This window comes from Phaethon aethereus, assembly GCF_964289735.1.
Source record: "Phaethon aethereus genome assembly, chromosome: 4".
NCBI lineage: Eukaryota > Metazoa > Chordata > Aves > Phaethontiformes > Phaethontidae > Phaethon > Phaethon aethereus.
In genome coordinates, this window is record NC_138578.1 from 49,345,806 (window position 1) to 49,369,059 (window position 23,254).

The following is a 23,254-nucleotide window of genomic DNA, read 5'->3' on the forward strand; positions in this document are numbered from 1 at the left end:
AAAAGAAGCTAATTAGATTGTATATGCTGTACTGAATACTTTACTTAAAAGAATTTATGAAATAAAAAAATCAGACTATGGATGTTTGCTTGATTAAATTAGGTCCTGATAACTGACAACATCTAAGACATCAGCCATAGATTTGAAAGGTCTGCTGTTCTGGAAACACATCTTTAACCTTATACGCTATTTGTCTTGATTTAGTTTCTGTATATGCTGAAAACAGTTTTAAAATCACAATAATCTAATAAGATTAAAACTAATAAGTTTAGTAAGTTAACTAATAAGTTAAAACTTCATGGGTTTATATGTTGTGGTACAAATCATAGTCTTCATTTAGTAAATTTTCTTTTGTTAGAATAAGCAGTTGAAGTTGGAAAATCCAGCTTTTTTTTTTTTGTAATTTAAAATTACACAGGTAAGAATAAAGAAGTTAGCCTTTGATGAAGGGCCCAAAGCTGTTGCTTCCTATAGTGAATCTCCCAAAGAAATGCACTGAGCAGCTGTAGACAGCTGCATTTACTAGCAATGTATTGTACAACACATCATCAGTAGTTTTCCGCTAAGAAATATGCTCTCCTCTTACCTTTTGCTCTTGATGGAGAAGAAGGAGATGAGCTAGTTAACGGCTTCCTAAGGGTGGTATATGGGCCTTGCATATCTGTACGGCCCAGGCTAGGCCTGTTTGCGTTCTGATCGCTGTGCGCCCTCTGATGACTTACAGCAGGTTCCGACTTCCTCCTTTTTCTGTAGTCACTCGCAGTGCTTGCAGAACTACAGAAATAAGCAGTATTAGCAGCAGTGTGATTCTGAGATCAGAATTCATGAATTTAAAAAGTAAGCTCATAACTGTATTATTGGTTTATAGAGTACACAATGCCAGAACAAATACATCAAAACCATGTAAAGGGGAGAAGCGCTGGTCGCAGGCATCTTACAGCATATTTCACAGAGAAAAGCTGAATTTCTTCTTCACCCGATTGTTTTACAGTTTTATACAAAATTGTGATGTCATTTCTACAGCGAAGGCTTTGAAGTAAATGCATCGAGTGTCTTTAGACTACTTTTTGGTACTGGAAGTTCAGCGCAAAGATAGGACAAAGACAGAGACCAAGCACAGAGGAGGCAGCATCCTTAGGAAAATGGCACAAAGCACTGCAGGCAGCAAGGTTAAATAACATGTTGCTGCAGTTGAGACAGAAGCTCTGGGTCTTTCTACCAACATCCCTAAATACAGCATGGCTTAGTTTGAATGTAAACAGTAAGTCCCTGTAAAAGAAAAGGAAGGTTCACACTTCAGCATCAAAATACAAGCACCCTCTCCATGCATCTCTCCATTTTGTCAGTAGCTAACAGGTGAATGTTACAATTTGACTCTCTGCAACATCTGCTGGCTTCAGGTCACAAAGAAACCCTTCAGGCTGTATAATCTCTGGCTACTGAAACCATACATTGCATTTCTTACCTAGAGGGTCTGTTCAGGCCTTTGTCTGTTGAATAGTGATGATATAAGGAAGTCTGTGAAAACAAATACATGAATCCTGTTACACATCTGTATTTGAAAAAAAGGGTGATAATTTCTGCGTTTATGTTCGATTATGATTGTTACTCTGTGAAAGTGCCTATAAAAGCAGACTATGATGATCAACACCCTGGGAACTCCAACGTAGATACTGCATTATTTAATGAGAATAGTTACGTGTTTTTTAGAAAGCATCGCTAGACTTCATTTCCCATTCTACTTCAGGGATGTTTTTTCTTTTAAAGCACTACTAAACAACAATCTAAAGTCATGCTTTTGTATACACTTTTCAAAGATAGATACAGAACAGCTGAAATGAACTTTTACTATAAAAACATAAACATCTGCATAGAATTCCTTCATGCACCAAGTCAGGTCTGCAGAGCTTCTCCCCCCCGCCCCCGCCACTTACTCACCAAAATCCCACAATCAATTATAGCCAGAAACTTCTGTAAATCCCATGATGTTTGTTTGTGGCCACTTGCTGACCACCTTATATTCCTGGTAAGAAAGCTCTTACTGCAGAACATTAGTTGTTGCTTATGGAGTTATGGTAGTGGCTACTGCATGAGCCCTGGAAGACGGTATGGAGTACTGCTCCATAATTTGACTATTGATACAAAGTCAACCTTAAATGACCACTAATTATAAATCAATCATGTCATACATTTCAAGCCTGCAGTCAGAATCAGGTAATACTACAGTTCTGGTAACTAGATATGAATCTAGAATGAACTCCATGGTCCCTGGGGTATTTCTTCATGGGTACAAAGCAGTGTGGCTCCAAAGGTAAACTTGTTTTAAGCTCCTGGCATGTCACTTCAGAGCTAACCTGACAGACTGGAAATAGAACTATCTGTAAGCTGTATAGCTTCACAAGCTGCAGAAACTATTCTTTTCTCTACAGAAGCCTTCTAGGTTTTTTTCTCTGTATGGGGAAATCTTTACAGACTTCTCTCTGTACAACACGACTGCAGAAGCAATACACTCATTGCCTGTGTAAGTGCTTTTTTTGTTAGGTATTCTTTTTTTCCCAGTGATTTGAACTGCACGTTCACGCATAAGAGTTCATCCAGATTTGTAAACTGACACTTACGTATGCTTCTAGAAGGCACCTGTAGTCTAAGAATATTTAGGAACAGATTTCATGAGACTGTCTACTTTAAATGACATTCTAGAGGAACTGTTGAAACTCCTTTTACAGGTGGGGCACTATAAAGACAATATGACTGTTCAGTTAGAGCTCACTTGTCAGTTGGGCTCGTTATTTAAGACCTGCATCACAGATCAAGCGGTCCTATCGGGACACTAATTGAAGTTTTGATTTCTGGATTATTCTGAAATTTATTATACTGTGAGGCAGGGAGAACCACACAACCATGACACGATATGGATCAAATGTTATCTAAAACTGGAGCTAAGATCATTCCCACTTTCTCAGTAATTTTTGATGATATTTTAATTTAAATCACATTAAAAATCCGGTAAAAATACTTTCAGGCTTCTGGTAAGAATGGCAGCTGAGATTCAGCAGTTAAAAGATGTTAATAATTCAAAGACTTTAAAGTTACTTTCCAGAGAAAATAAGTCCTCTATAACTTATTTAAGGTGATCGCATAGGGTTTCAAAATGCTTATTTTTTTCTAAACAGAAATTTTTTTGCTTTGTGGACAAGTATTCAAGTACTTCTTTTGTGTTACTACTTATTACTACTATTCTTCTCATTGTTAAATGCTGTCATGTTCATAAGCTCCAGTTTCGATCAGAATAACTTGCTGTATAAACGCAAAGGTAGAGTCTTTCCTCAAATGAGATTACAAGTCTGGGATAAGTGATCTATAAATACACTCCCTGCAAAAACCAGTAACATAAACCTGGCCACTAGAAACAGCAGGACTAGGTTTTTGATACTTCCCTCAAGTCATACTTGGCTTAACTTGTATAACACTGTGGCAGAAGTAGCTCTAACATGGATTTCTATTTGATTAAGCATTATGAATATGAGCTGTATCCTGTTAGCACTGTTTGTGCACAGCTCTTCTTCCTCTTGATTTCAACAGCTATTTTGAAGGCAACAAATTTTGAAAAGAACATTGGGTTCTCATGTTGCCAAACAGAGCTATGGCAACACTGATGTTTCACCAAGAGACAGCACAGGAACTGGCCTGTAATCGAAGGAATTTAGTTACAAGGCTTCTTGGTGATCTTGGACAGCTCAACATGGCATGTTTTCAGCCCACAAACTCTCACATGCTTTTCATCTTGGATGAAATCTCAAAGTAAGCACATGTCTAGGAAAAAGGGAAACTCAAGTTTTTGATTACAACTACTTGTTTGTTATCTTCCAATTTATTTTGAAATCAAATAGACTACTGGACTAAATCATGAAACCACGACGATTGTTCTACTTCATTGTTTTAGTCATTTGTGTTTTTAAACTCACTAGTCTTTGCATCTATTCAGAATGGGAGCAATGCAAGACACGGGTAATATGTTTAAGAGTCATGTGCTCTAGAAGTGATACATCTTTGAGAGATCTTAAAGTCTCTTTTCAAACATTCTGTCACCACATTAGAGGCAAAGCTGAAGCAGTTTCTCTGCTGCTGCTGAAATTCTTACCTGATGGATACTGTTAAATTGCTCCTGTCAGAGCTCAAGTAGCCCAAAACATCTGAAACTGCTTCTGAACAACAAACATGATTCTGTTGTAATGTGCTACATTGTTCTGTATGACAAGTATATTTTTTTAAATAATAAAACAGGAAACGAAAAGAATAGATTTCCTCTTTTTCTCATCCTTATCCTTCCACTGCTGCACTGTATCACGGATTTCCAGGTTGTGGAAGCTAATGCTCAAGTTTTGGCAACATAGAAATCTGCTCCAGTGACTTATGCTATGTACAAAGAGGGGAGCTAGAAATAAGCTCCAAAAATTACTTTTGTGCTATGCTAAAAAAATAAAAGGACTACTTGTCATGCACAGTCATTTTCAACTCATCCAATACAACCTCCAGACACATTAGAGGAGACATGATCTCCTCTATTCATCTGCATCTCATTTACAGTAGAGAACGACATGCACGCAACCCACAGTGTGTGCCCTACAGTAGGAAGGAGGAAGTGGCATTAAAAAAGTATCAATGGCAATGTGTCCCCCTGCTAGGAACTCCTGTTGTGTTTACTCTTTTTGAATTAACACATCTTCAAGCAACACTCATCTGCAATCTGCAGCCTGTGTATGAGAGATCTTCACGCAACCTGGGAATTAAGCTGTTACCAAGAGGAGCAAGGTGAGGTAGCGGGACATAGCCCACGTTCTCAAGGAACAGGGAAGTGTGCGTCAGTGATGTCAGGAGGACGGCGCTCTCAGTGGGGCACGTCTGCTGTAGCAACAGCCTACCAACTGAAGATGACTACCAACACTACTGACCATGTGCCCAGTTTCTCCCTGCATTAGGTGTTCCCATCAGTGAAGGTTTGCCTCACTCATACAATCATGTATCCCTTTCCCAGGTGCCTTTCTGTGCAGTGGTGCTCCACAGATGCTTTTTTCCGTGATGGGAGAGTACAGAAGACTCTGGAATACAATCAAGTTTTATCACAGCATCTGATTTTTATTTGCTAAATTTGCTAAAACCAACCTATTTTTCTGCAAGCAAATGCCAAGTTATTTCTTACAAGCTTCGTTTTCCTAGCAAAACACAGATTTCAAGGTTGTTTTTTTTTTTGTTAATCATTTGTCATTGCATTGTTCTTAGGTGATAAGCAAACTATGTATGATACTTTAAAATTAAAAACTGACTTGTTGATTTGAACATGAAGACAGGTAATTATTGACCACAGTATTGGAAGTACTGTAACCTCGTTCATGAAGTCAGTGGACTTAAACGGGGTACTGTGAAACAAAACCATACCATCTGCTCTAGGGAAGGAGTAAAGAATCAAACCTCCTTTCCACAGGCAGATTAAACAGAAGCCTGTGTTTTGGAGCCAGTTCTGTTACCGCAGTGTGCTGACAATCATCAGATATTCTCAGACAGACAATAAACCTGTTATTAGCACTTAGGAAATTACCCCTATTTTATTTCTCAGTATTTGTGATGCGTATGGGGCTCATGATGAGTGCATTACTGTTAACCTGTTCTGTCTAAACAAAATATCATGGTATTTGTTTTTTAAAATATGTTCTGAAGAAGGTATTTATTCCCAAGTCTTTATGGTTCATACAGTCCCTATTTTCAAGCTTTTCTTTACATCCTCTGAAAGCGCAAAACTACTTTATGACAATTCTCCCATCACTATTCAATTTCAATGACTTTAAGATAAAGATCTCCTATTATGAGGTCTGTCTGCAATAAAACCATAAAAGCCAGGAGCAGAGTTGCTCACACCAACAGGTAGCATAACCACAGTTCTCCTCGCATTTCTACACAACAGAGTGAAGCAAAGGCCTCAGGTCTTTGTGCTTCCCTACGCTAAACACAACACAAAACTCCCCATCACAAAAACACACATCTGAGCCTGTTCTGGAAAATGTCAGAGTCTTATTTCAAAACCGGCCACAACTATCAACCTCATCTTTGTTGACTAGTCACTACCACAGTCTGGTAACCAGCAGAGGAAGGAGACTTGGGCTGACAGGTGATCTCTGTTAGAACTGTTGCATGAGGGGATACAAACATTGCAGATTAATTGCGACTGCAGGGTTTCTTGTGCAGGTGCCAACCCCTTCCACTGGGGACTGGCCCAAGATCATCTGTGACATGATACTGGCCAAACATCCATGAGTGAGGCAGTGATTTCTTTCCACCATTTGTAATGGCTCCAGGGCTCTACAGACTGTGATGTAAATCCCAAGGATTTGGGATTTGCTTCCTATAGAAGGCAACAGGCAAATCACACAGCTGAAAACAAACTACAGAGAACTTCTTTATCCACAGCATTCCCCAGGCCATAAATAGTGTGTTAGTGACCAGCCTAAGAGAGCAAGTGTGTCATGCTAAAGCTGATGGCTGGGTTACTATATGGCTTTTGCTTTCTGTCCTTTAAGATACTCTCATCGCCTTGAATGTAACTTGCCCTTCTGCCCATTCTTTGATGCCTTCTGTGGTGTTTTTTCTACATGAAAGATAGGGTATGTTGCGCATTCTATGACACTAATTTCTACCACAGGTATACGTTATTCTGTCTAGGCTGTGTGGAGCTCATACTTTCTACTCACTGATAGGGCGTATAAGGCAAAGGTGAAAGCAAACAGTGGATATGTTTTTTTTCACTGCCAAGAGCACGTACCACTGTTTGTAGCTGTCCTATCAGCTCTGGGACATTTATTGACCCATGATCCCTCCAAGCCACTTCCAAGTGGCCCAACAGAACACATCCTCCCCAATCCCCCATCCCCAAAGTTAACTACGAATCTTCCAGAGTATTCAATGCTGCCCTATATGGATAAAGGCTGTCTGACAAAAACAATTAAATATTGGAGAAAACCACTCCAATCTACCAAATACAGACTTTGTTGAATATTTTGATTTGGTTCTACTCAAAAAACCCAGATATATATTTACAATTAACTCAATGTTTTAGCTGTTTTCATGCATCAAGTCTTTTAACGGTGACTGAAAATGAAGTTAGGGAAAGTAGGCAAAAGCTGTAAACAACAAACAGGCTTGTTTGCATGATGGCTCTAATACTTTAGGAAGTTATTTGGAATATTGCCCACCCCCATATTTAATTTGCTGTAGTTTATGAACATGATTTATCATATTCAAAGATTTTAAAAGTTTCAAAAGAAAAGATAAATGCCTTTGTAATTTAAACCAAGAGAAAACCAGTATTACTTAGTAGCCGTTTTACCCAGACCTACTGAACATGATAATATTTCAAATAATCATGCTAGGGCTTTTAAATTGTCTCTAATGTATAGAGTACTCTCAAGTATTAGTGAAGGCCTAGAAGCTTATTGTCTCGGAGAACTGGGCCCAAATTTCACAACCATGAGTTTTTTTCAGATTTATAGAACTTAAAATGAAACCAGAGTAACTTGCAAACAATTGGCAATTTAAGGCCATGATTTGTGCTTAATTTTTGGAGATGCTGCAGAAGATGAGAGTGAATCACGCATATGAACGAAGCCACCATATGAAGTACAGTTGTCATTACAGGATTCACGGAGTTTTGCCCTAACACCCTAAATATGGGGAGGGAGAGGAGAAGGAATGAAAGCCTGAATCTCTCCCACTCAGAGTAGGGCAATGACAGCCCGCCACCTGATCTTGATGCATTTTATTTGCAGTAATGACAGCGACAGTCAATCCTGCAGTTACAAATTTACAACAGGATTATTAATTGCTGTAGTGCCTGATTAGCAACCTGGGTCATAAATACTTAACTGGAGAAATGGTAACTTAGCCAGAAAGGCTTTCACCTGACACACAGAATTTGCAGCCAGATATTTAATAAAGAAATACCACTGTGCTGGTGTATTAATTGTGTCTGAAAGCAATGCACTTGCCCAACTCTGAAGAAGTGGGAATTTGTCAAAGAGTTAGAGACATATGGGCTGTCGTGTAATTCTGAGTGTTAATCTCGGATCAGTTTTGGGGATAAGGACTCACAGTTCCTAGGATAATAAGATCAACATCCAAAAGCACTAGTGATCTGGAAAGATATGAAGACAAAGATACAATGATTGTAAATTAGAAACGTCCCACAGCTATCAGAAGGAATCCACTAAATTTTAACAAACTTAAGACATAAATGGCGAGCACTCCAACCCATCTTCCCAAGAGAATCATCTGAACAAGAATCATTCATTTACCTCATTGGAAACACCAGAAGAACTGTCTTGAACATAGTCCAAAAGCTTTTTAGATGGCTGCATCATAAAAGCAGAAGTGTAGAGATGAAATGAAGTAGAATCAATGGCAGCAAGGAACGAAACATGTGGAGAAGGTGACACAGTTAGAAACTAAGTGTTGACAACATCAGATACAAAGAGTGACACATATAGGTAGAATGGAAGGAAGAATGTGTTACAGTATTTTTTAAATCATAAGCATCTTAATAAAATGTTAGTAACTTTAGGTGGCAAAATTTACAACTGAAATGGTTGAATCAATACTAGCAGTTTTTAATACTGATGAGAGAGAAGAGTATAAAGCATCACAGTTATGTTCTGCTGGGAAAATCTCAATATACTTTATCTTACTGGAGACATTAATCTCAGGTTATCAGTATGGGTAAAATACTGTTGACATATTGTTCATCAGAAGAATGTATCTGGACTGTTTCTGCCCACCTAGGAGGAGGAATGACAAAACAACTTGAATAACTAGATAAAAGGAGATTAAAGGTAATCAGTGAAAATGCGATACATTATAGACCACTGGATAACAAGTTAAACCCAGATATATTTAACTTCTAAAGAAAATTATTTTCAGGTGGCATTCAATGGGTAGTTTTTTGAAATGTTACGACTAAAAAGTTAAAGCTTTAAAAGAATGTATATAGTTTTGCCTTCTCTTCTGCTCTTACCCAAGTAGCTGGGAGTTCTGATTTTGGCTTATGGCTAGCTCCAAAAAGGGACTAAGGTACCCGGTTCCCAGTGTGCCCTCCAGGGCCCTGTGTCAAGCGCTCAGGCTCCTCATGTAGCCCGGCATGTCAGTAATTAGCACGCTGAGGGGGGCTTCAGAGAATTGCTAGCTAACAGGGAAAGGTAAGAATGGGACTGTTTTAAAGCCTGATACTCTCAAGCTCAAATGCCATGTCTATTTGGGATGTCCTGCTGGCAGGCAAGTGCTTTTGGTTTTTTTCCTCGATCTGCCCAGGACCCTGGGGAGCTACGAGAATACTTAGACTGAGGGAACGCTTGGGTTTACTTCCCTCCTTTTTCTGAGGGGATTTGAACTCACATCTTCCACCTGTCTGGAAAGTCCTCTAACCACCGTGTTAGACATTCTTCTGGGATGAAGACATTTGTTATCCTTTTTCCTAAAGATATTAGAGTGTACAGGAAAGAATTTGAGCTCTGTGGAGCCAGAGAGAGTGTGTGCAAAAGCAAGAGCAGGTGCATCTCCAACCTAGTCATTAAGGCACTGTGCAGGGAGGAAGCAAAACCTAGTTCTCAGTCTTGCTTTGAGGACAACATTTCTGCATTTCTGTTTTATCCTTGCACTAATATATAAACAGCCTCTGATGCGTACATCCAATCAAGCCTGTGGTAGTTGCAGAAGAAATGCGAGTGCCTAGACAACCAAAGGTGAAAACCTGATGTACCTCTGATGTTGTTTCAACCAAATGGAGCTTTTCAGGTTTATAATTTTAAACATAAATGCTTGCAGTAGGACTAAGGTAGCATCTGTTTGCCCGAGTCTTTTTTTTGGACCTGTCTATTTGTGAAAATCGGAGCAGAACTGAAGGCTGGTTGTTCAAGCAGGTGTCTAACTTGAAATCAGAGCAAACACGTATCTCTCTATTCAGGTACAAAATACGTATTCTGCACGTATGCATGTAAGAGAAGAAAAAAAGGAAAAAAAACCCCTCAGTATTTACTGACATAAGCAATTTGTATGTGGTTATGTGCTTTTAAATTTAGACACATTCCTTCAAGTGTAATACATGATTTGTAACTTAGCATCCCTAACGCAAACTGGCATGTTTTTCTGTTCTGAGAGATTGTTTAAAAATAATCCAGCCAAATGCAAAAGACTTAGGGAGACTAGTAAACATTGCCATTTAATATGCAATTTGCCTTGTTCTTAAGTATTTACATGCCACTATTTGTCTAATATGTAGTCCGTATTAAAGCTGTTAAAGCCACTACCTCTGGCAAGTTAAGGCTGCATGAGATGACTTTATTGATCTTTCTAAAAAGAAAAGAAAACAAAAAATCTTAACTTTACTAGCGTATGTTTGTTGAATTTGGTAATTCATAAATTCTTCATTATAAAAATATTTTTCCTAATGTTTAAATATGAATATTCTGTCCTCACTTACCGGACGTCCAAACTCCAGTTCTGAAAAGAATTTATACCAGGGTTCGTTTTCTAAATCTATGTCATCTGGGTTTATGCGATCAGTCTGGAGCAGTTGTGAAGGAAAAGGGAAGGAAAAGGCACACACTGAGCAAAGTGCTAGAAATGCCATGTCACTTTAACGACACACACACACACAAACACAAAACAAATATGGGTAAAGGAAGGGAATAAAATCAAAGAATGAAGATGGTATTTAAGATAGAGAATACTCCTGTTCAAGAGCTGTCATTGACTGGCTGGTAGCTTTAATACTTCTCTTTTTGTTGCTGTTCTTCCATTGACTGGAAGATGTTAAACATTTTAAAAACACTCTTCCGAAGCTAAGAGGGCTCTCTGACCACTTCTGTAAATATCACTGCACTAGTTAAGTACATTTAATGCTACTAAGGATTCCTTGTTAACGTGATGGTTTAAATGATTGTCATCTTCAGCACAGGCAAGAAATTGCCCATCTGATCAGCAATAACAACATAATTTTATCAGTATTGCTTTTGGTCATTCCTTGTCTTCTCACAAAGCATGTTAATTTTGGATTTTGCCGTCTTGAAGCAAGCGCCAAACAGAGATTATCAATCTGCATCATGCAAGCACAACTATATTAAAAAGCTACTTCAGTATGTGAAACGGAACTCGTGTATTTTAAATGCTATGGTAAAAAAATAGGGAACAAAAAGTTATGCATTCCATAATACTTGTTTTAGCAGTATTTTGTAATGCTTTATCTCCCACAGCCTTGTTGACATAATGAAGCATTTTTTTCCACAGTGAAATACGTTGTTTTCATCTGAAAATTCTCACAGCAAAGGGATAAAGTAGCAATTGAAGATAGCATTAAGGAAATTTTTCAATGAACAGAAGAGTAATTGACATATTTATTCAAGTAGCATGAAAACATGACAGTGCAAAACGGTAGAGCTCCTAATGGCGTATCTAATCAACTGTAAACTTGGCTGCATTAATTATTTTCTAAATAGCTCCAGTTCCTTTGTTAGATCTGATATAAGCTGTCATGCAGCACAGAATTACAGTGAACTGTTGGCTTAAAGATCTCTGAAACAGAGAAAGCCTCTTGTTAAAGATATTTTTGAATTTAAAATTTGGTCCTCCACAACTGTAATTATCAGAACTTAGACACTAATTACGGTGTGACCTAGAAAGCAACCCACAAAGACGACAAGGTCCTGCATAAAGAGAGATACTGGTGACTAAGTACGTAACACTTTTTCCTCCCAAGTCAAGCTGTCACCAATCACATACAGCTATTTCTGTTCTCTGCAAGAGATAACACTGTGCTCTTGACCATTTCAGGTAATTAAACATCTTACAGCACTTTTTTTGCTGCCTTTGATGTTACCGGAACAGACTGCCAATTTAGCTCTATTGAAAGGTCAGCAACCCTTTTGAACTACCTTGGTGCTTATGTATCTATGAGCTGTTCATGCAATATCGGGACACCAACTCTTATTTTATAGATTTATCTCCACAATGTCCCTTTCAAGTAAGGGAATTATTATTCCTGTGAACAGAGTGTGAAGTGAATGCCAGTGAGGAACAGCTTGCCATGCTCCACAGCAGGGTCAGGAAGTGAAGCTGCTCTGGAGTTTTGCCCTTACATTTAATTTACATCCACAGCAATAATTCAGCACTACTAGTAAGACCTGTTTCACCTCCGCTATACACACCCAAGTCTTCAGTACAAAAACACCATTGAAATTAGTTTCATGAACCAACCAGTAAAGATTTGTGACCTTAATAGAGACTATCATTGATTTAAGGAAAACCATGGGATTCTCTTCTACAGAGAGATGAAGGCAAGAGGGCAAAAAATGACAGATTCACAATGCAGAAGATAACTTCATTATATATCAACTTGATTCCCATTACAGAGTATGCTTGGTGTTTTCAGAGTTTTTTTGCTTACCTTAAAAAAAATTCCACAATTTAGATCTGTATTATCTGAGAAGACAATAGTAAACAACTGCTTTTTCATCATTTCTCCACACTAAGTTACAGTATGTTGAAATATTTATAGCATGTTTTCATCTTTATATTATACCAATGAATTAGTTTTCACAGAAATGCTAGTATCAACAATTAGGTGCATCTACATAAAATAAGTAAATCCATTGAAATGCATATGGTGTTGAAATTGCGGAGCTGGTGGCACTACAAACCCAGGCCTGCTGACGCTACTTGCTTGGGTAGCGAGCATCAGCCTTGTGAGCCTCAAGGTCCTCTGGGTAGGATAGCAGCAGCCCCACACCTACACATCGGCGGACTGCTGTCCCGTCTTGCAGGGGGCCAGGACACAGCTAGCCAGGGAGGTAAAAATGAGAATGGGAGCTGGCTTCCCCCTTTACTTTCAAGTACTCTTGCAATTAGCTAAAAGCTTAAAAACCCCCGCATTTCTGCTTGTAAAGAAAAAGCTAGAAATAGCATATTTTATGTAGTCTCTAAGTTTTTGAGTTCTCTTCATGTAGTAGTGTGCAAATAAAAGCCGAGCGTAAGGAGGTGTGTAAAGCTAACTCCACGCACACGAGTCCTACTTTTATTTGCAGCTTGAACCGCAGAGGGCAGCAAACAAAAAGGAACTGAGCACTAAAGCCTGCAAGTTCCCTGCTGCCTGGCAGCTCTCCGGAGGGCTCGGCATTCCCTGTGCTACCAAGATCAATACACAGGCAATTGATTTTGCTTGGCTTTAGGTTTCAGTTTTGCTGATGGACCTCTTTCTATTCTCTCCCCTTCTGAGAGACTTAAAATGAACAAATAATTTTGGCCTAAAAACCTGAACTCTGCTTGGTCTCACAAAGTATCTCCCAAACTGCTTGAATAGAAGGTAAAAGCAACAAAGCACATTCCCTTTTTATGACTTGTCAGTCAAACCAAGTCATGCTGGTATAGCATATCCTTCATCTAGTCATTTAGTAACATTTCCACTACTTGTTGTAAATATACTACCAAAGACTAGTAAGTAACTTCACTCTTTTTGCCATTTGCATCAGGTGGGCAACACAGCACTGCATCAAGATACTTAAGTCTAGAAGAACACTGTCATTTTAAAAAAATTACATCTGTAGCGTTGCATGCAGCTTTGCCAGTGCTTGATTTGACATACACAAGTAGACATTCAGAGGTAATAATCAGAAGGGTGCATTTAAACTGGTGAGTTAAATGGTTCTTACGTGATCAGCATGGCCAAGTTAATACTTCGCTTTCGCAAGTTCAGACACCATACTGAAGCATCTTTGGAACAATGGACTGAGATGTCCGTTGTAAATTTGGCGTTTTATTAGCTCCAGAGAGTTTGCTTTTGATTTTCCTTTTTTCTTTTTTTTTTGGAGTACTTTAAATAGCTGTTATAGCTCCACGTCCACTACCAGACTGACTTAGTCTCTGCCTACCTTTATCGGAAGACATTTTCTAATGTCGTATCAAAACATAGCTATATGTAGAATTTCTGACTTCTTTTTAAAAAAACACTGAGAAAACTTTTTCATTAATAAAGCATTACTCAGGTAGCTCAACTAACACTGAGCAGAATATTCTGATAACCAGCTTGAGATGTCAAAGGTGACCAAACTTGTGTACTCTGAAGAAAATTTCATTTTCCACTGCAGTAAAAAAATCCCCCAAACCAGCAGATGTACATTCATGGTCCAAGCCCAGCCTATTTCTGGTATTTGGCAAAACAGTGATCTTTTGTGATTTATTCTGATCATGAAATCCTCTTCCATATAAACTCAGTAGAAAGTCTGTATACTGACCATACATAAAAAAATCTAGAACTGAAATGTAACCTGACAGTTTTATCTGACTAGCACATGTGTACTGTCATGCTTAGCCTAAAACACCTAATGAAAATAAAGGCATCTATTGCTTGTGCCAATTTTACAAAGTCTTTCTTTACAGCAACACTAGAGATTTTACCTTACTTGCTTTGCTGCAGAAACAGAGAAATGTATCTGTATGAAGGAATTACTTCACGTACACAAGGTTGAAACTAGTAAAGAACAAAAAATTAACTTAATACGAGTAAGATTAAATTATTACACTGCAATTTACTTAGTTACTGGAAGTAAACATACATTTTAGGAAACAAATCCATGGATCATATGATTAATTACAGTGTTTCATTGAATTGCAGACATTGGAGATGGAAACACGTATCAGAACAACTTATGTACCACCTTATCAGTGCTGTATTATTAGAAGAAACGGTAATGTTTTATGGGCTTATTGAAATAGGAAAAAAGGAGCTGCCACATCACTGCTTGGAAGACTATTCAACAGCTTAATGCCACTTACTTTTAGCTGTAATCTCAAAGGACCAATCCCAAGCTTCTCCTTTTTGTTTATGTTTTATACTCTTACAAGTTCAAATTACAGAAGAAAAAACCCCATTAATTTCTTGTTTCATGACAGAATGCTGCTGAATGATACTGCAGCTTGAAGTTACACTCATCTTTTTATATCCGTAACAAAGATAATAATCTACCCCTAACCCCTATCCATTTAACGTTTATTACTAGGCAATTTTTTTAGGTTTCTTATCTCTCGCATTCTTTTGACCTACTGAATGAGGATCTATTGAATAATGTCTCCCACTAAATCTTAGTTTTACATTGCATCTCATTTTATTATAATCTTCCCATCTTTCTAATGTCCCCATTAATCACAACTGGTTCCAGTGTAGTACCTACATCAGTAAAGGGAACGCTGATCTTTCAAACCTCATCTGCTCTGTTTATTATCATGTAAGGTAGCTGTAAATATTCTTCCTTCCCTGCCCGCCCCCTGATCAATTTGCCAACAAAACTGCAATCCTGTACACATGGAAATGACTTAATTTCAGAAAAAAAATTTAAGATTTCAAGTCTTGGAGAAACTCCCTTTGGCTTTTTTGGTGTTGGCAAAACTAATGAAGTAAGGATTTCTAGTTCAGATGCTATAAATGTCCATATTTTACAATATTCATGAGCTAAATTTATGTTTATATTCCATATTTTGATTAATCGTTTCTTTCAGTATCATCAGAATAGTTTTTCAGACAAATAAAATATTTTGATATTATCAGGATCAAAGACTTAACCCATGCAATACAGTTGAGAATTTGGAGTTCTCATCTGAATTTGGAACTGATGCATTGTTTTCAGATGTCAGCTTTTCCTAGACACAGAAAAATCTTCTGACCTACTCTGATGATCATCCTTCAAGAAGTTGTTGAGTTTCGCTTTCCATATCCCATTTAGTGAATGCTTTAGTGAAACCAAGTCTTACTCTTTTTGTAACATGGTCCAAAGGAAGTATCTAAATACAAAAAGCTAAACATCATCTTTATAAACAGCAGAAACTCCAGACTGATAAAACTGTGATAGTTCACTTCAACTATTTTTGTATCAGTTAATAACATTACACTAGTATCAGCACGATTTTCACCTCTCGTATTCTACATTAATTCCTGTTTTCCAACTTTTTACAGCTCTGAATCATACTGAAACAAAAAATCTCTCCATTCTGTCCATGAATATATTATTTCTTCAGCTTTTAAAATTTATCCAACAAAGTGATGTTTCCCTGCATTTACATCAGCAAAGTCTAAGCTTCTAGTCTGAGCTTCAGATGATAAAAAGTGATCTTGCCCTTGCTCAGTAAGTACAACGTGACTAAGGCTTTTCTGCATGAAAAACTTTAAGGACCAAACAAAGCTCAAACCTCTTAACTAAGAGCATTAAAAAAAAAAAAAAAGGATTCAGGAACAGTCAAAGCTCACTTTTTTGTCATTTCATTAGCTTGCTAAAATTGTATCCATGATCATATTCATTAGCACTGCAATCCCTATATGAATTATTTTTTTCACACTACATTAGTGGAAAATGTAATTTATTCGAAAAGTGAGGCCATTCTTGAAACATCACTGTACTTGTCTTACTTTTAACTTGAATCTGCTGTTGGGAAGGCTGGTAAATGACCTCAGTGTATATAATGCAGCCATTGCAATCAAAAAAGCGCTCAGAAAAAATGCCACCCCCTTTTAAATAAAATTATTTGTTAAGTTCATCTTCACAGTAAATACTAAATCCCACTTAATTATATTATTTGGCAATTCCTAGAGAAATGCCAGCTTCCTCTCTGAAAAATGCATCAGTTCTGCAAAAACTTTATTTCACAAAAACACAGCTTCCTATTTTCTAGCTAACAAAAATTACATTCCTGCAAAGACCACAAAAACACAACGGAAAGGTGCTTAGTTCAGGTGTTTCTCACTGTTGACATACTACATATTCTGGAACTCAATTATTTGCTTTATTTATTTTAAATCAATAAAATAAATTCTGTGAACAAGCACGTAACACAGTAATACAGAAGCAAATAATAATCCAGTACTGATTACATAACCCCCTTTTAAACTGGACTCCCTCAAGCATTTCCATCTCAAAGTAAAAGACCAAGAAAAGAAAACATTGCCATTGATAGATAACAGTTTTCCTAAAATAAGTAAGTATTGAGAGAGCACAAAGGTAAATCAGAAAGGCTGGGTGAACGTGTCTTTTGGCAAATGAAAACTTCGGTTAACGGCCATTTTGCATGCACTAAGCATAGCTTTATCAGACATGCTTGTGAAAAATTCCACAACTGCAGTCATTATTCAGAAAGCATGAATAAAGACTTCTAATTACACGTTAACGTACACGCAGTCATCACAGAGTAACTGAGTCTGGCAAGGGCCTCCAGAAGTCATCTAGTCCAACCTCCTGCTAAAAGCAGGTCTAATCAGATCAGGTTGCTCAGGGCTGTGTCCAGGTGAGTCTTGAACACCTCCAGAAACAGAGATTCCACAGCCTCTCTGGGCACCTTGACCAGTATTTAACCAAAATGTCCTTACATGTACAATTAGGCACGTCCTGAAAATGCAAATGGTTTCTTTTTATGCATTAATTTATCAGATTTCATATGCGCTGTTAATACTACTGAAAATCAGTGCTGGAGATGCGTGCCAATTAGAAAAAGTGGTTTCCATTAATTCAGAGTTCTGCTCATCATCCATTAGGTTCGCACAGTGGTGGCGTGATTTCTTGTAAATACCAGAAGATCTAAGTTTAGCAAGTAAGCAAAACCCATGTTTTCAAAACAACCATCAGGAAAGAGCAAAGACAAATTGCTGCAAAATCAATATTTGAAAAAGGACCTTCACTATCCGTCTATGTAGTTATAATCAGTAGTAAATAACAGAAAGATGACCTCTCAGCAAACCTCCTACTGTATTACCCATTTCAATTATGTGTCTTACCGGTCTTTCATGTTCAAGGATTGATGACTTTCCTGGCTCATACTCAAAAATACTTCTTGGTTCTGAACGGAACTTGCGGGTATCCACCTTTCTGTCAGGGGGATCCCAGTCATTTCTAAACAACAAATAAAAGCAATTGAGTTAATTTACTGTCATCGCCATCTGCCCCATGCGAGAGATACATGCATAACCAAATGAATTTCAGCATGGTTTCTCTTTCCATATTTCAGTTGTGAAATGTCTGGCCTAGCATCCCAACGTTTTAACCACTGTATGATCTTAACACATTTACAGCAGGTATACTCAGTATAGCAGGAAAACTAGAGATGTCCAGCCTATGTGATCACTCATACTTTTGTTATAACTGGTAGACCAGTTTAATAACTTCCCTGACATACTGTGTCAAAAAACCATGACATGCCTTTCTCAAATTGCAAATTTACTATACTTGTTTTACATACTATAGTAATATAGGCAAGTAGCAGATACTGTCATCATCACACAGGATGATATCAAGTCCATATTGAAAAAGTTACAAAATTTTGTGACACAAAAAATGAGGAATTATTTTAAAAGACAGTGTGAAAATCTAATAGATGCTCTTTATCCTGATCTGTAGTAGAACTGCTCCTGAATATCTTCCTAAGCAGTACGCCGTTTCCTTGGAAATATTAATAGATGAACAAGAATTTGACAGTTGGCTTTGGGATAGAAATTTATCTATTTTCTCTGTAATTATAAATTTCTTTCAATTTAATACTGCTATGCAAAGAATAAAAAGTAGCCCCATTACCCTACTTTTTGAGTCACTTACTGTGTTATATTAAGAGCTACCTACACATTTTTGGAGGCTAGTTAGCTAGTTACTATGACAGCGAGAGCTACCTTTTCATGGCAGTTTTTGTAGTCACTACCTAATTTGCATTTGGAAAACTGTAGAAAAACTGTAGCTCACACATCTTTTTATTTAGCTCTGTGACAAATAACCTGCTAGTAACACAAAGAATGGGGGAAAGGAAAATGGAAGCCCTACCAGCTATTGCCTGTATTTACAATATGGAAGAGCATACGCTGATCAAATTCTATCAGCCTTTCTGATGTGACTTGGTTTGATGTGACCTGACATAAAGGCACGTCACATGCCTTAAAAAAAAAAAATCTATGGGGTAGCTTTTGTTTGCAGTACATTTGAGTGTGCAATTTCTGGGGCCCAGACACCTCTGTTTTTAAAATGCCCTATATTTCAAGGGAAATAGTTCTACATGGCTCGCTCTCTTATTTTCAATTAGTAAAACATTAGTTTCAGAGCAGAAAAGGCTGTATTTTTTGAGAATGAACAGGGAAATGGCAATGTTCTGATCAAGTTGCATTATACTGCAAGTCACTGAAGAAAAAAGGATGCTACTGAAATTCTGATTCACACTCAGTTCACTTAATATACAGCGTTTAGCCTGTAATCCCTTATGGACTACATTTTTGAGCCCAACCGTTAATGCAAACCATATCTTGCCTCCCAGCTATAAAACTGTGATACATGTGGACCTAAGCCTCTTATGTGAGATTCTAAACACTCACGCTTTATAGGCAATTAAAAAAAGAATCTCCCAATGGCAGGAAGAGATGGACGAGCTATAGCTGTCAGCAGCAGGCAAAGCATAACTAACATGTTTAGCATCCCCTGGCCTGAAGAACATAGATTTCCACTGTCTGTCTTATCATGCAGGAGGTTAAAAGGAGAGGCCAAACATCCAAATTCAGTGCTGAAGCAGTTATTTTCAAGCTTGACAAAAGGAACTGTAACAGGCCACAGTTTCTGTGACCAAGGCATTTGGCCTAGCACAGATGACTCACATAACTTCAGAGATCAAAGCTAGGCAGATACGCATTTCGGTGCCTTGCTAACAAAATCTACACTCCTGTATGACTTGCTAACAAAACTCAAACCACATGGCCTTTGGGAGGTAGCCCAACTCTAACCACTAGCATTTCCTCTTGACAATCTGCCCTCAGCAACAGGAGCAGCCAAAAATCAGTACCTGTTGCGCAATCTCATTTTCCTCTGCAATACGTGTATCTGCTGGATAACCTTTTGGATTGCCACTACCTACAAATTCTTCACAAAGTCATAATCTTAATTTTAAACACTTATTATGCTTTTTCCTCATAATATTTTATGCCAACTGAAAATTATTTGAAACTCTTTCATAGAATTCATTTTCTACATATAAAAATGTATACAAAGCTAAATGGGCAAATGCTGTTTTATAACTTGATCGTAATCAAGAAAGGTGGGCTTGTAGCCGCAAATGGAAGAAAAAATTATCCTTTTCATATCCAATATATATATACACACACACGTAAATGTATAACAACACAGTATTATATTAACATGTGGTATTCATGAATGTAAACACTAAAGAAAAAGCTTTTTCCTTGAGCTAGTAGCTACAGGTATGCTGAAGAGTCTACAGTTTGTCTGCAGGGCACTCTATATGTTTTTATCAGAAGGATAAGCACTTCTTTCCTTAGTTATTAAGTATTAACCTATTCCAGACTGGACTCAAACCACTGGGACCTGGTTTTGTGCAGCAACTTTGAAGCTGGAAAAAAACATGAGAAATCTGAAATGGCCCTCTAATCTGGAAACACCTTCTTGGTCTACCAAATCGGAAACAGTGATTTAAAACATAGGAATATAAAGCACTTCTGAGCTCTGGGGAAACATGGATTGACTGCCACACTCTTACAGTTTTGCTCTTCCTTGAATTTCAATTTATAAAATCATTTAGATCCTTTCTGTTTGCTACTGGATACCATAAACAGACTTTCCTACTCAGAGGCTAACTATTCGAGACAGCTGCTAGAGCACGGATTGTTCTGAAATACAACAAGCAGGACAATCCTGCTAATGCGAATGAAAACCTTAAATGCTCATGGTGGTTCACTTGTAAGAATAAGCACTTCTTTTGCACTTTTAAGAACTGGCAGCACCATGCACGATGCCCACACTACTGATGAAGACTACCCCTCATCACCTGATTGTCCCTTGAACAAAGCCCTTGAACTCATATTATTATATAGCTGCTATTTTATCCTTTGTGATAACCTGTAATTGGATTACTGTACATACCAAGAACACTTTTTGAAAATATGCTAACTTACTTTTCTGGTGTAGTCCTTTCCCTCAGACGATGTGGTGGTACTGGAGGGGGCACATGTGGAGGTGGTAAAGGGGATGAGACCTTAAAGGCATCGGAGCTGCTGTCAGAAGCACTTTTAGACAATGGTCTGTATGTCTGCATCTTTGCGGCTGGGTGTGCCTGAGCAGAGAAGGATGGACTGTAGCTACCTAATATAAAACAAAACCAGAAATAGTTGCAGCATGAGAATGAGTTTTAATGAAACACAACATGGAAGCTACAAGAACCCATAGTTATTCAGTAAAGCTGCAAGGTTACAAAAATTGTGTAAATGCATTTTTAAAAGTACATTGCTGGATAGTATTGAGCTTACCAAGATACTATTATTTCTATGTAAAACTACAAACACACAGATAAAGTGCAGTATAGTTAAAATAAATTAATGATTAATTTGAAGGGGGGAGTAGTTAATGGCTGTATGTATCCAACAAAGCTGTTAGTAACAGCCTGTTATTAATCCCCTGGCAGGAAACGCACATTTTTTCCGTTGTTTTAACAATTGCTGTTAGTCTGGGACAACTAGGCAATAGTGTATCTTGAAGAGGATCACAAGAGCTCAAACAGATCTTGAACAACTGACACACAACAAATGCTCTCGACAGTACACAGAAAGGCAGTATGAGAACATGTCGAATGCAACAAACACTGAAATAGAAGAATTTTGAGTGGCATTTTTGTGCAAGGCACTATGGGTTTTTTTAGCACATATAATCTATTCACACTTCTACTTTTGTTCTCGTAAATAATTTTACCACATGGTTATAATCTTCTGAAAGACGCAACAACTATGTATCTATTAGATGAATATGTCTTTCTTGCAGCTAAATAACAGCAACACCAGTGCCTATGCCAAAAATGAACAAGATCACACACCAGAGTCATCTTTATCAGGCAGTCTTACTGCATATTTTAAAAAGGCGCTTTCAGTACAACCTTTTTGTCTTCCCATATGTACTTAGCATTTGTACTTTCGCACAGTAATTCCCTTTTCATTTTGATAAGGAAAGACTGCACTACTCACAATCAGTAGTAAAACTAAATGCAATGTAATCAGAAACTACAGTATTACGCCGTATCCCAACTGCACTAAGAGGCCCACAGATGAAATCGATTTCTGTAGTAAGAATGAAACCAAAATTAAACTTGGTTTCATTTGGGAAAAAAGGCATGAAAAAACACCAACTGAGATCAAACAAGACAGTAAAACGTGTTTATGTAAGCATGATAAAAGCAAGCACGAATAGTTAACTCCCCCTGTTACTTCCTGACATAAACGAAAGACTCATTTTGAAGTGAGGGAATAATTCCTACCAGTACTGTATGCATATGCAGTATTATACATGTCTGTGTCGTCATCTACAAAAAGAAATATACATGTTACAGTAGTGCAATACATGCCAGTTTATCACAGCAATACAGCTTTGTTTTTGCAAATACAAACAGCAGATTGGTAGGCAATCAAGCACTGTATTTCTTCATCTCATAGGTGTTTTCTGAAGACTCTCTTTTCCCATTATACTTACCATAGGCTATTTTTACCATCTTACTGGTAAAATGGTGTCTTCTCATGTCACCCATATTGTGTACTTACTGCTTAGCACTGAATTGCAAATTATAGCTTTTGGTCTGTTGTTCTCCATCCCCCAAGCTCGATTTCTTCCTTTGTCAGCTCTCCTCTACTAGAGACTACTAAGTTGTTGTTCCTACCACAAAAAGCAACCTCAAATATCTACTACGTGACTAATGTTCAAAATAGATCTTGTGAGCCAAAATTTTCCCTGCTTGCATTTTTTATTCTCCCACTAACATTCTGTGTGACAATACTGAATGCAAGCTCTACCTCAGGTGAATAAAGTCTCCTTCCTTTCAAAAGTGTAATGAGCATAATTGCTGCTTATAGAGTTTCTTGGCATCCTTGGTGACAATCATGATAAATAATCTTAACTTTAAAGCTAGTAATGTCACCAAAGCTCCATTCAGCAAAACCAAGCAAGGCATTCCATGAAAAAAAAAAATGCAATTCAGACAGAGAATGTATCCTCAAAACAGCCTGTTTACTAGCCCACGCTGTTCTAACATGTGAGCTCTCAACAGAAAGCTGGTATGGTAGGAGATTTACAGTGGCCAATTTCTCATCCCTCAAACTGGAGATGAAGATCACTTCACTGAGTTCCCCAGTGACATGGAATCATACTGGTTCATACAT

The 23,254-nt window shown here is 37.7% G+C and overlaps 1 protein-coding gene across 1 annotated transcript in view; it reads right to left on the reverse strand.

Moving 5' to 3' along the window:
* The window catches only part of SORBS2 (sorbin and SH3 domain containing 2), a gene marked incomplete at both ends in the record, with an annotated part of 72,617 nt that overhangs the window by 25,707 nt on the left and 23,656 nt on the right, over positions 1 to 23,254 (reverse strand). Inside the window, 6 exons of the mRNA XM_081998903.1 lie at positions 587 to 809; positions 8,343 to 8,399; positions 10,520 to 10,603; positions 17,849 to 17,963; positions 21,011 to 21,197; positions 22,360 to 22,404. Coding sequence (XP_081855029.1) covers positions 587 to 809; positions 8,343 to 8,399; positions 10,520 to 10,603; positions 17,849 to 17,963; positions 21,011 to 21,197; positions 22,360 to 22,404 — 711 coding nt within the window. The remainder of the gene's footprint in view (positions 1 to 586; positions 810 to 8,342; positions 8,400 to 10,519; positions 10,604 to 17,848; positions 17,964 to 21,010; positions 21,198 to 22,359; positions 22,405 to 23,254) is intronic.